The sequence below is a fragment of the Embiotoca jacksoni genome, unplaced genomic scaffold, assembly GCF_022577435.1.
Source record: "Embiotoca jacksoni isolate LCO1_2020_lvr unplaced genomic scaffold, fEmbJac1.0.p SCAF_12, whole genome shotgun sequence".
NCBI lineage: Eukaryota > Metazoa > Chordata > Actinopteri > Embiotocidae > Embiotoca > Embiotoca jacksoni.
Window position 1 is genome coordinate 17,264,461 of NW_027185252.1, and position 13,657 is coordinate 17,278,117.

The following is a 13,657-nucleotide window of genomic DNA, read 5'->3' on the forward strand; positions in this document are numbered from 1 at the left end:
TCATTGCTATACTGTTCTTGTTTTTAAAAAATATTTATACCATAGGTTACACTTTTTAAAGGCTTATTCCACCCAAATACTACTTTTTGTCCCGCAATTCCAAAGAATTCAAACAATGTGCATGTCTGTGTGTTACGTCCTCAGTGAAGATGTAAAATATGTTCCATTATAAATTGGTGCTTAAAGTTTCAACGTTATTTGTGAATAATAATTCCCCGGGAGGCTGAGGCTGGAGGATCGGTGGAGCTCAGGAGCTCTGAGCTGCAGCGGACTATGCCGATCGGGTGTCCGCGCTAAGCTCGGTATCGATATGGTTCTCCTGGGGGAGCCCGGGACCACCAGGTCGTCTAAGGAGGGGTGCACCGGTCCAGGTCGGAAACGGAGCAGGTCAAAGCCCCCGTGCCGCTCAGTAGTGGGATCGCGCCTGTGAATAGACGCCGCAGTGCAGCCTGAGGAATACAGCGGGACCCAGTCTTTTATACTCTTCTACAAACTACTGGGACAACACACACCATCAAACACCAACACTTTACATCTTCCAGCACCTTCAACACTCATTATCGAGCTTCTCTTTTCCATTAAAACCGCTGCTGTATGTTGGTCCAACAGCGCCTCCACCTGGAGGACAGGAGCAACGACACCAGTCACACCATCACTGCTGCTGCTTCACTCATGTCGGCCTGTATTACACATTATCACTGATCTGTAATGAAGCCATTAGTCAACACTTTAAAACTAAGACAGCACTGTGATTGTTTATTCCTCAGGATGTGTGTGAAGGTTTTTCCTGAAGAAGTTTGTGAAGTTTTAAAGACTCATTCAGCCCAAATATTATGTCAGGCCATTTAATTTGGTTGCTATAGTTACATATCAGACAGTTTGTGTAATCAGCTTCATTATCTCATTATCAGGTAAAAAAAAAACCAAAGATGGAATCACGTGCTTTGGCCTTTACAGTCTAGATCTCAAGCAGATATTTGAGTCTGAAAGTTTATCATTTAATCAGTTGATTATATTCATGATTATTTGACTGTATATTCATTTATGCTTTAGCATTTCTGTGCTTCTATAAAGTCCGATGTTTTAATGGCTTTCAAACCACCTTGTATAACATCTTGTATGAGGGACTTGTTTCGGTTAATGAGGGCCTTGTATGAGGATTGTTTGGTTACTTGAGTTGCTTTTGATGAGATTCTTTATCTTCTAATAAAAGCAGGTGAGACCTGATTCTCCTCTGATACACCTCGTTGGAAGATTTTGACTTGTTTCCAATATAATAGTATTTTTATCAACAACCTGCCAATTTAAAATGTTTGGTTTTAAGTTAGAAGACAAGAAGACAGACACAAGGACGACTCTGGGGCAGATATATTTTATACATATATACACACATATACTGCAATACTACATGTTGTTAAAGTATTGAAATCTCCTATCTGGCATTAAAACAGTATATGTGTGTGATATAGCCTACTGTAAGTGTCACAGCCTCATTGAGGACCTAAAACATTGGAATATGTTCCATCTTACAATCTTGTTACTGACTGATGTCTGCAGGATTCAACGTTATAAAGTTTCAACGTTATTTGTGAACAATCTGTAAAGTTGTTCAGTCAATGATCAGCCTTCAACACTTCACCTGCAGGATTTCTTTACGTCGCCAGATGCCGCTGGCGCGTGCTCCGTCATGACGTCACATTAATAAAAGCACAAACTCGGTATGAATGAAGAGCTCCTTCGCCGGGTGCGGTGGCGCGCGCCTGTAATCCAAGTCCCCGGGAGGCTGAGGCTGGAGGATCGGTGGAGCTCAGGAGCTCTGAGCTGCAGCGGACTATGCCGATCGGGTGTCCGCGCTAAGCTCGGTATCGATATGGTTCTCCTGGGGGAGCCCGGGACCACCAGGTCGTCTAAGGAGGGGTGCACCGGTCCAGGTCGGAAACGGAGCAGGTCAAAGCCCCCGTGCCGCTCAGTAGTGGGATCGCGCCTGTGAATAGACGCCGCAGTGCAGCCTGAGGAATACAGCGGGACCCAGTCTTTTATACTCTTCTACAAACTACTGGGACAACACACACCATCAAACACCAACACTTTACATCTTCCAGCACCTTCAACACTCATTATCGAGCTTCTCTTTTCCATTAAAACCGCTGCTGTATGTTGGTCCAACAGCGCCTCCACCTGGAGGACAGGAGCAATGGTACTTATTATTTAATTAATTCTATGGAATAACTTATTTTTTGATAGGTTTAAACAACTCGTAAAAACTTTATGTTAAATAATTTGGTTGTCTTTTTTTGTGTTTTATATTTCTAATAAGTTTAAATCCATCACAGTAGTTGCATAATCACCTTTAGCAGTTTTACTTTGAAACTAATCAGAGCACGCGTCGATTAAAATGAAGAATTCTAAATTTCTCAATATGCAGAATATACAGCGGCTATTATGACGTAAGAAATACACAACAGAAATGTTAACGGACACCACCAGATGGCGCTGACAGCATCAAAAGAGATGCATCCTGCAGTTAAACCAGCATTAAAGCAGCAGAAGAAGACTTCCTTTCCGGTGTAAGTGATATGTACTTCCCGTGTCAGTGTGCCCATGTGGTAAACAAGCACCATGGACTTTTCAATGAAGTGGAGTAAAATGCCCAAAGCTCCGAGTCTGAAGAACCTGACGGAGGGAAGGTTTGGCGAGCTGAAGGACACGCAGCACGCTGCTGTCCAGGACCTGACCAAAGCTCACATCGAGTCCTTTGACCAGGCGATGACTGACGGGCTGACCCGCCTCGTGCAGGTCAGTCAAACTCTCTCTTCACGAAGTTGTCAACAATATAAGAAGTATTCAAGTAATGATAATACTCCAATGTTAAGTTAAAGTCCTGCTTTTTAAACTTAAGCAAAACATGTACATATTGTCAACAAAGTAAAAAGTTTAAAGTAAGCAAAAGTGCACACTCTGCAGTAAATGCTCCTTGTCAGTGTTTTATACCATATGTGATGTTTTATTTTTTAATTAATATTACTATTGAATTTATGTGCGTTTTAATGCTGTTGTCTTGTGCTTATTTGAACTACTTTATGCACTGCTGTTCAGTTGTATCTACAGTGATGCATCATATTTCATAAGGTTCTGTGTTTCTGTTTTGTAAGAACCATGTATCTCTGAAAACCTCAGAAAAACAGAGCATCTTCCAGAAAATCCAAGTGGGTTTTGAAATAGTTAATTGACCTTAAAAAGTAGAGGATTTTTCTCAGCCCACAAAAGAACATCTAATCCTTCAGTTTATCAGAAACATTCAAATTCAAAATCACTAAATTTAGATATTCATAGTTGATACTAGCAGGAACAGTATAACACCTGTCATTTTAAAAGTAACTAAAGCTGTCAAACAAATGTAGTGGAGGAACTTGTCCAATATTTGCCTCTGAGATTTAATGGGGTGGAAGTATACATTTGTATTAAATGGAAATACTCAAGTAAAGTACAAGTACATCAACTTGTACTTAAGTAGATTATAACACTAATATAATAAGGTCATTACTAACCTCCAAGTACAGTGACTTTTCTTAAAGTTAATGTCAGTTGAGACTCATGTAAGTCATGTTAACTTTTTAAAGTGGACTGCAGTTTGAAAATTAACAGGTAGCATACATTGTACTTATATCTTTAATGTTAAAAGCGCAAAACTTTTTATATTAAATATAGTTTTATATTTAATATAAATTGCTTGTCGACCATCTAAGACATTCAGTGAAAGCAAATAAAGGAGTCCCTGCTGCTGCCTTTTCTTTGGTCATTATGTGAACAGCTTTTTTTCACAGCAGCCATTTTCACCTAAAATCCAGAACCACAGGGGAAGCAGGGTGAATGAAGAATGGCTCAAAGTGACCCAGAAAGCACAGCAAACAGACAGGGGAACCAGATGAACGTCTTATTACTGTTATCAATTCCACCTTCACTGTTCCTGCTCTGACAACTCGGTTTAGTTGCAGTCATGCTCGGCCTGTGGCTTCTCTTTGGTAAAGTTTCCTGTAACGTGACGTGTTCCTCAGGCCATCCCGCCGCTGGAGTTCACGTTCAAAAATGACAGGATCAGCCTCACGTTTGTTGAAGCCGCCATCTTCAACCCGGTGGTGGCCAAAGGGTCCATCTGCAGGGAGATGAAGGTGTTCCCGGCCGAGTGCAGGGGGCGACGATGTTCTTACAGAGGAAAGCTCGTGGTAAGACAAGAATAAACCTGCTTTATTCTTCCAATTCACTGCTGACCTCCTGACATGATGACACACGTGTCAGAGCTTTGATTGGATGCGTGTCCTCTCAGGCAGACGTCAACTGGGCGGTCAACGGAATTCCCAAAGGCGTCATCAAGCAGTCCCTGGGTCACTTGCCAATCATGGTGAGGTCCAAGCTGTGTAACCTGCACGGCATGTCTCCGAAGCAGCTCGTAGAGCACCGTGAGGAGGCAGAGGTGGGTTTGGTAGTTCCTCTGGTAAACTGAGCAGGTATTAATTAATCGCAACCCGGTTACTGATTATTGTTCAAACTCCATTTAACTACACAGGAAATGGGAGGTTATTTCATCGTGAATGGAATTGAGAAGGTTATCCGTATGCTGATAATGCCAAGAAGGAACTATCCGATCGTCATGTCACGACCCAAGTGGAAGAGCAGGGGTCAGGGGTACACTCAGTATGGTAAATACAACCTTAAAGATAATGTACAGTCACGGTGTAAACGACTCTCACTTAAACAATTAGAGCTGCATGTCTATTAAGATGGACGTCATCATATTTTTCTTCTCACAGGTATTTCTATGCGCTGTGTGAGAGAAGAGCACACAGCAATCAACATGAACCTACATTATCTGGAAAACGGGACTGTGATGCTGAACTTCATCTACCAGAAGGAGCTCTTCTTCCTCCCACTAGGCTTTGCACTGAAGGTATTAATCAGGGTTAACCCTGTTTTCTTTATTTTCAAATCATCACAATGACACCAGTTATTACTGCCAGAAACTGTAAAAATAGAAACTAATGTCAGGGTTTCAAATTTCCAACAATCCATGAAGTAATCATGTGCACTTCAGGCTGAAACTTGAAATAGTGATATTTCAATTTTCATTATTTATTATAGAACATCTAATAATCAGCAATAGTAAGTATAACTCTTGTGGTGCCGTAATAATAACTGCTTATTTTCTCCTGTGGTCTTCAGGCCCTGGTGGACTTCACAGACTTCCAGATCTACCAGGAGCTGATCAAAGGCCTCGAGGACAATTCCTTCTACAAGACCTGTGCATCGGAGATGCTGCGCATAGTCTCGGAGGAGGGCTGCACCACCCACCGCAAGGTGCTCAACTACCTGGGAGAGCGCTTCAGAGTGAAGATGAACCTTCCTGAGTGGTACACTAACGAGCAGTGTGCCAACTTCCTGCTGAAGTGAGCTCTCAGGACACACGCAGCAACACACTGTAATATGTTTTCTGGTCCGTTTAGTAAAAGGACTTGTTTGTTTGTGTTCTGTTCAAATCAGTGAGTGTGTCTGCATCCACCTGAAGTCCGACGCCGGGAAGTTCTACCTGCTGTGTCTCATGACCCGCAAGCTTTTCGCATTTGCCAAGCATGAGTGCATGGAGGAAAACCCCGACAGCATCATGTGTCAGGAGGTGCTCACTCCTGGTCAGCTCTACCTCATGTTCCTCAAGGCAAGTCTTCTGAAGTTGGGCCCGGGACACACCGCCTGCCTGTGTGGTTGGCTGCTTCCTCACTGTTTGGCTGCGGCTCACTCACGAAAGAATGTATTAGACATTCAGATGGAGCCTAGACGTTGACAATACAGTAAAAGTTGTCCGTTTTAAGTAATATTGCTGGTATGATGTCAGTCTCACTATCAGCAGATCTTTTTCATGTCTATTCTTACTGGAAGCGAAGCGCATCACATGTAAAAGAGGTGAGACAATGAAATTCCAGATGAAGCGCTACAGCAGCGTGACGCAACGCTTTTCTCTCACAGGTGGCGTGTTGCTGCTCTAAACTGTTAACAACAAACATGATCCATCGTGTACGCAGCGTGTCCGAGCCCTCAAACAGTCCTCACCACTGCTTGTACTTTCTCTTTCTCATGAGCTTGTAAAGATGGAATTATTAGTACTTGGTAAAGCAAACATTAAATTCGTATTGTCATTGATCAGTTTTATCAAACCCTTACAGAAATATTATAGTCATGTTTTTTCCCTTTTATTGAAGAAATCATCTATTTTTTACAACAAACTTTTCACTCTGTGGAAAACTGTGTATATTGAACTAAAGCAGCACATTTCTGTTCACACATTTGAAATGGCAACATCAAGTTTAATTTTCCATTTAAATCTGAAGTCATAAGTGATTTGTTTTCACAGGAGCGATTGACTGCATGGTTGGTGTCCGTGAAGCTGGCCTTTGACAAAAGAGCCTGCAATCTGACCGGAAGATTGCTCAATGAAAATGTGATGAAGATGTTCAACATGGGCACCGATTTGACCAAACCTTTTGAGTATCTGCTGGCCACTGGGAACCTCCACTCCAAGACAGGTGCGGCCACCTGAGCTGAGTGTGACTCCATGTTACGGTTCAAAAGTTCAGTTCATCCGTTTAAAACAAATGTCCTCCGTCCTTCCACAGGTCTCGGCATGCTGCAGGACACGGGCCTGTGTGTCGTGGCCGACAAGCTCAACTTCATCCGCTACCTGTCGCACTTCCGCTGCGTGCACAGAGGAGCGGCGTTCGCCAAGATGAGGACCACGTCTGTCCGTAAGCTGCTGCCCGAGTCCTGGGGCTTCCTGTGTCCGGTCCACACTCCGGACGGAGAGCCGTGTGGACTCATGAACCACATGACAGCCAGCTGTGAAATAGTGGCACCCACGCTGGCCACCATGTCGCTGCCCGCTCTGCTCTGTTCACTCGGTGAGCACTAACTTCAGGCAACAATTCTACAAACACACAATGGACCGAATGGGAGTCTGTAAGTTGAAATGTGTTGTTTAACATCTTCCCTGTCTCTGCTGCCTCAGGTGTTACTCCAGTGGATGGATCTCCTGGCCTCGCCTTTACAGACTGCTACCCTGTGATCCTGGATGGGGCTGTTGTAGGCTGGGTGGAGGCCGATTTAGCTTCAGCTTTGGTCGACTCACTGCGCAGGTTCAAGGTACGTTTACTATAGAAGACGTACAAGGTGCAATAAAAACAGTTGAGAGACTTGGTGTTGCGTGTGAATGCGGTGCACCAGAGTGACGTAGGGAGAAGATATAATCCTCATGAGGAAGGATTTCTAGTTACATTGCTTGATAAACATCAGCTCCTGAGTTACGCACATTGTGTGCATGTGCAATTTCACAATGGATCTGAAACTTGAGAAGAGAACGACCATCAGAATTTGTGTTAAAACTTTTGGGGAACAGAAAGACGTCACAGGGAATCAAATCTGGTGAGAACCTTGTGTGTTTTGAACCCACTGGGAGCAGACATGTTGTCATGCTGGAGAACCAGAGGGCTCCGTGTGGACAGTTTGACCCTGAGGGATGAATTCACAGAGTACAACCCTGTGAATGAATAAAAACCCACCTGGTTGCTCCGGACGTGACGCGCCTTTTTTGGTCTTGGACGTCCTGCCCCTCTTGAAAGGGGAACAGGAGTCACAATACCTCGCCCAGCTGTTTCCTTCATTGCTGTAGACGTTCCGAATCATTCCGTTCTGTTCCGGCCTCCGTTGCCGATTTACAGAGTGGGGCACAAAATCTATGTGAAATAGCGAATGTTCACGTACCAGCAGTCACAAAAACCTGCGTAACCCAGGTGCTGATGTTGCTCCAGCGACGTAACTTGGATTACTTAGTCGGGAAGGTTGTAGCTTCTCCTACTCTGTGCATGTCACGGTGCTGTGAGCTCTTCAATCGCCCCTTGTAAAGTGTCACCCAGCCATATTATTTGTGCGAAAAGCTGATGTTTACAACAAATATTTCCAGGTGCTAAGAGAGAAGAAGGTGCCTTCCTGGACAGAGATTGTTCTGGTTCCTAAAACAGGAAAGGCCAGTTTATATCCCGGCCTGTTCCTCTTCACAACATCGTGCCGCATGGTGCGCCCCGTACAAAATTTGGCTCTGGGCAAGCAAGAGTTGATCGGCACCTTTGAACAGGTACGTGTTGAATTGTAATTTTAAAAAGATGATATGGTGGTTATGAGATTTACAGTATACACCTGACATTTTTTCTGTCTTTTTTCAGCTTTACATCAATGTGGGAATCTTGGAAGAGGAGATTGAAGCAGGAGTAACCACACACCAGGAGCTCTTCCCTCACAGCATGCTCAGTGTGGTGGCAAGCTTCATCCCCTACTCAGACCACAACCAGAGTCCCAGGAACATGTACCAGTGTCAGATGAGTACGTCGCAGGCCACCGTTAACACTCACATACACACGGTGGAGATTGAAATATTTCAGTAACCTCGTTCTCTGTTCAGGTAAGCAGACTATGGGCTTCCCCCTGCACTCGTTCATGGATCGCTCCGACAACAAGCTGTACCGGCTGCAGACCCCTCAGAGCCCGCTGGTCCGGCCCCACATGTACGACCACTACAACCTGGACAACTACCCCAGCGGCACCAACGCCATCGTGGCCGTCATATCCTACACAGGCTACGACATGGAGGACGCGATGGTGAGTAAAACACAATGGTCCTAGTTCCACTCTCCTGACATGAATGAATATACGATACGAGTCCTGACCCACTGTGATTGTTTTAGATTGTGAACAAGTCATCGTGGGAGAGAGGCTTTGCCCACGGAAGCATCTACAAGACGGAGCTGGTGGACCTGGCAGACAAGGTGAGGGGAGAAGACAGCGTGGTGTTTGGGACCAAGCCAGGTGACCCCAAAGTCAGTGACAAGCTGGACGCGGATGGACTTCCTCACATTGGGTCGACACTTCAGTACGGAGACCCGTACTACAGCCACATCAACCTCAACACAGGCCAGGCCTCCGTCACCTTCTACAAGTAAGAGTCAGAATAATGTTCATCATCAGCTCCACACTTTCAATCTGAAATTAAGATTTTATTTTCATCTATAGGTCTAAAAAACCAAATTCAGTAACATTGTCGATTTAATTCTGAACTTTTTCCTCTTCTGTTTGTAGGAGCCAGGAGCCCTGTGTTGTCGACAATATAAAGATCTGCAGCAACGACACTGGATCAGGCCATTTTAAACGGGTCTGCATCACCATGCGAGTGCCACGAAACCCCACCATCGGAGACAAGTTCGCCAGCCGCCACGGTCAGAAGGGCATCCTGAGCCGCCTGTGGCCCACAGAGGACATGCCCTTCACCGAGACCGGCATGTCCCCGGACATCCTGTTCAACCCGCACGGCTTCCCCTCTCGCATGACCATCGGGATGCTCATCGAGAGCATGGCCGGCAAGTCGGGCGCCCTGCACGGCCTGAGCCACGACGCCACGCCCTTCACCTTCTCCGATGAGAACTCGGCGCTCGAGTACTTCGGTGAAATGCTCCGGGCGGGAGGCTACAACTACTACGGCACGGAGCGGCTCTACAGCGGACTCAGCGGTCAGGAGCTGGAGGCCGACATCTTCATCGGCGTCGTCTACTACCAGCGGCTCCGTCACATGGTCTCTGACAAATTTCAGGTGAGGACCACGGGAGCACGAGACAAAGTGACCAATCAGCCGGTGGGAGGGAGGAACATCCAGGGAGGCATCCGGTTTGGGGAGATGGAGCGAGACGCCCTGCTGGCTCACGGCTCTTCGTTCTTGCTCCACGACCGGCTCTTCAACTGCTCGGACCGCTCCGTGGCTCAGGTGTGCGTTGACTGTGGCAGCCTCCTCTCGCCTCTGTTAGAGAAACCGCCGCCCTACTGGTCGGCCATGCGCCACCGCCAGACTGTCTGCACCCTGTGTGGGAAAAGTGACTCCATTGACACGGTGTCCGTTCCTTATGTCTTCCGCTACTTTGTAGCTGAACTCGCTGCAATGAACATCAAAGTCAAATTAGATGTGAAGTGAATTTTACAAGAAGAAAAGTACAGATGCGTAGCTTAATATTAACCGGGCACAATCCAGAGAAAACTGTCAAACTTCTCTTTGTGGGTTTTGTTTTGTTTAAGCCACGATGTAAGAACCGCCAGCTGAGATGTTTTCCCTGTTGAGGTTTTTTTTTATTCATCAAGATTTTGCAAAAAAGATCAACTATGTGAGTATGATGATGTTGAATCTTTTAATGTACAGTCACTCCGAGTGTTGAATAAAACTGGTGTGCTACCACTGCTCTCTTCTTTAAGTGGATTCCGATCCATTAAGAAAAAGTATGACTATAACTAATTAAAAGATAAAGTCCTCAAATAGTATTGGAAACATTTCCTAAAATATCAAAAGAAAGTGTGACTGATATATTACAAGACTGGTGGCACAAGTTAAGGCTGGCTCATAGATATTTTATCATATGATAGAGTAGATTTCATTTACAGTCTTTTCTGGGTTCCAACAGCTACATTACAGTAAAGTTTCATGAACTTAGCAGACTCTGCTCTAGCTGCCTTCCTCCTCTTCCTCCTCCTCCTTCTGCTTCCCATCATGAGGATCCTTCACTCTGCCACATTCCCTTAAGGAGTTCAGACACCGATGGAGCTTTTGAATCAATACAAGTCGCTTTTTACTGAGGTGGAACTAACTTTACCATCAGTATATCATTTATTTGAATATTTAACAACCTGCTGTGTTTTACAAACAGTTTATGGAAAATAATAATGTGAAGAGCAACTGTAGTTTTCATTCAGAGTAAAAAAATATTTCCTTTTGAAATGTAGTGGAGTATTTAACAAGCTGAAAATAGAAATACTCAAAGTACATGTTTTAAAAAAAAGAATTGCACTTAAGTTGAGGATCTTCCACCACTTTGTATAATAGTCAATACCCGAGTGTCCTGGCACCAGGCTAGTGTTTAAAATCATTTTAAAATAAAAAGTACCCCTGTTGAAAGCTGAAAAATTATCATGACAGCCATCTTTAAATTAAAAAATATCCACAACATCCCACATGAAACGAAAGTCCTCATCATTCAGTCGTCACCAGTTGTCCTCACTGCAGTTGTGCCAGAATACGCGGCAGGTCCAGCACAGTGGGGATGGTGTAGTCTGGTTTCACTGAACCATCTGACACAACACCCTCTGCACTGCTAATCCAAACCGTGGCTCGTACTCCGGCGTTAAAGCCCCCCTGAATATCTGTGTCCAGAGAGTCTCCCACCATAACACAGTCCCGGGCCTCCACCTGCAGCATGTTGAAACATAACGTGAAGATGGAGACGAACGGTTTCTGTTCTGCATGTTCTCCCCCGACCACGATGGCGTCGAAGAACTCCTCACATCTGACGGCCTCCACTTTCTCTCTCTGGGTCTGGGTCTCCCCGTTGGTCACCAGCAGCAGCTGGTATTTGCTGCGCAGCTGTTTCAGAAGGTTGCACACTTCAAGGGACAGACAGAGATGCTGCAGGCGACTGTTTTTCCACAGGTAGTAGCACTGAGCTGCCAGAGAGGGCGTGGAGCGACTGCCTACAGTCTCCTCGAGGCTTTCCTCCCAGTGATGCACACGGACATCATCTATGGATCTGCCAGCTGAGGGGTCAAAGCTCTCATGGAAAAGCTTCTGCTTGAACTTGTCACAGATGCTGCGGACGGTTTCATCATCGAGGCCCAGCGTTGTCTTCAAAAGCTCGCTGGTCTGGAAGGTTCACACAAAACAGAAAATTGAATTTAGTGGTTTTCTGAAACAGTGCAAACAGTCAATAGTGGGAGAAGCCCGGGGACTGAGGACTCTTTAAGTGAGTCTGGGTTATAGCAACCCGCTACTATGTGTAAACATACATTTCTGATAAAAAAATAAATAAAAATAAAATAAAAGTAGGTACAAGTGTTAATAGCAGTCAGATCATTAAAAAAAAAAAAAAAAAATTCACATATTTGATTTTTTTTTTTAAATTTTATTTCTGTCAACCAAGCTACTCAAACTCAATCACAAACGGGCCGGATATGAAGTTCACTGGGGTCCGCACAGAATATCTTCTCAATTAATGGCTACAAATAACTCTTAATGTTAATATATATACATATTAATACATTGGATAAACTAACCATGTACTTTTCTTTTATGTTATCAATTTCCGACAGCAAAATACAAGATGAAAACAGTAAAACAGTACAAGTCTGGTTATGATAGTATGAAAACTATTCCAAGCTGACATGAAGGGCTTATAGCTGGTTTACATCCATAATTGTTAAAGTCGAAAACTGTGAAACAGTATCCAGACAGGCATCTTAATGCGGGCCATGGATTATATCAAATGGGCTTTATCCATTGATCCATGTGAGTTTGAGTAGGTCTGTTGTGGACTGTACTTCAAGCCTATATGCCTATTTTCTATGACTATCAACGCCTGATTGTTTTGCAGTAAAAAAGAAAGAAAAAAGATGAGCACTTTTAGGCATTATGCGTTGAAATGATCAAATATGTGCACAGGGTTGCTGGTTACTTAATATAGAGATCATAAACTTTTTCTGGATTCGTGACTTCCTCTAAAACCCCATTCTGCCCTGGAGACAAGTATTCATATCGTGAAGTAAAGTAATAACTTTACAATGTAAAAACTCCATTACAAATACAAATCCTGCTACTTCAGTAAAAGTGCATTTTAGTAGCAATAAAATACATTTCAAAGATCAAAAGTGTAAATATCCTAATTATAATACAGTGGTATATTATTGATTTGCATGCTTATTGTTAATGCATTAATAGGTAAGCAGCATTTTAATGTTGCAATTTGTCTGTGGAGCAAAGCTGGTTCACTGTGACACCGTCATGGTTGCAGTCGTATCTCAGTCCCACATTTACAATACAACAATGGAAAACGCCCCTCACGGCCACCGTACAAAATGCTATTCAATCGACCAGGAAGTACTGAACACACAGCATATGCCCAGTTTTTATTTGAACTGTCGCTTAACCGAGTCATTAAAGCAGCCCGAATCGACCACATTCAATGACATGTTTCTTCATGTTTTTAGAGAAAGTTACCAACAAGTCGACGTTTTTTTTTGTTGTTTTTTTTTTGGCTGGCGTTACAAACTGCCTGCGGGAGTGGACTTCAAATGCCACACGAAACACGTGCAGACTCGACATCACCTGGTGTATCGCCACCGCACCGGCGCGACTCGTTTCAATGAGCGTGTTGTCCAAGTCAAACAGGATCGCCTTCACAGCTGGGCCGTCCATTACGCTGTCACTCCGCGTTCACGCCAAAACAACGCTGGTCGTTTGCGGAAGTACTGCCGGCTGCACAGGGGGCCGACGGGAGTTGTAGTTCCAGTAGATATTTAACACGTGTGACTTTCATCCTCGCGGTGGCGCTATTAGATCAAGATACAAACAATTCCTGCCAGCAGTAAATTCAGCTCTGTACACTATTTCAACCGACCCAGTAAGGAATTAATACCTTAAATTTGGCGCAAACCTTTACTGCGTCACTTAAAGGAAATGTAGTCTAATAAATAGGCCTACATTTGTAAACAAAACTACAAATGTACAAATGTTACTTTTTCAAATATTTAACCTTAA

At 44.2% G+C, this 13,657-nt stretch overlaps 2 protein-coding genes across 2 annotated transcripts; one reads left to right on the plus strand and one right to left on the minus strand.

The window, feature by feature from the left end:
• The first annotated feature begins 2,254 nt into the window (after positions 1-2,254).
• Positions 2,255-10,312, plus strand: polr1b (RNA polymerase I subunit B). Its single transcript, XM_069145210.1, has 15 exons — positions 2,255-2,796; positions 4,056-4,223; positions 4,325-4,471; positions 4,565-4,697; positions 4,809-4,945; positions 5,218-5,441; positions 5,536-5,707; positions 6,401-6,572; positions 6,663-6,944; positions 7,052-7,185; positions 8,003-8,173; positions 8,262-8,418; positions 8,498-8,694; positions 8,781-9,031; positions 9,172-10,312. The coding sequence occupies exons 1-15, from the start codon at positions 2,620-2,622 to the stop codon at positions 10,052-10,054; spliced, it is 3,405 nt and encodes a 1,134-aa protein (XP_069001311.1). The 5' UTR covers positions 2,255-2,619; the 3' UTR covers positions 10,055-10,312.
• nanp (N-acetylneuraminic acid phosphatase) lies at positions 10,312-13,330 on the minus strand. The gene is made up of 2 exons (XM_069145211.1): positions 13,226-13,330; positions 10,312-11,767 (listed from the first exon to the last, which is right to left on the minus strand). The coding sequence occupies exons 1-2, from the start codon at positions 13,313-13,315 to the stop codon at positions 11,126-11,128; spliced, it is 732 nt and encodes a 243-aa protein (XP_069001312.1). The 5' UTR covers positions 13,316-13,330; the 3' UTR covers positions 10,312-11,125.
• Positions 13,331-13,657: the final 327 nt, after the last annotated feature.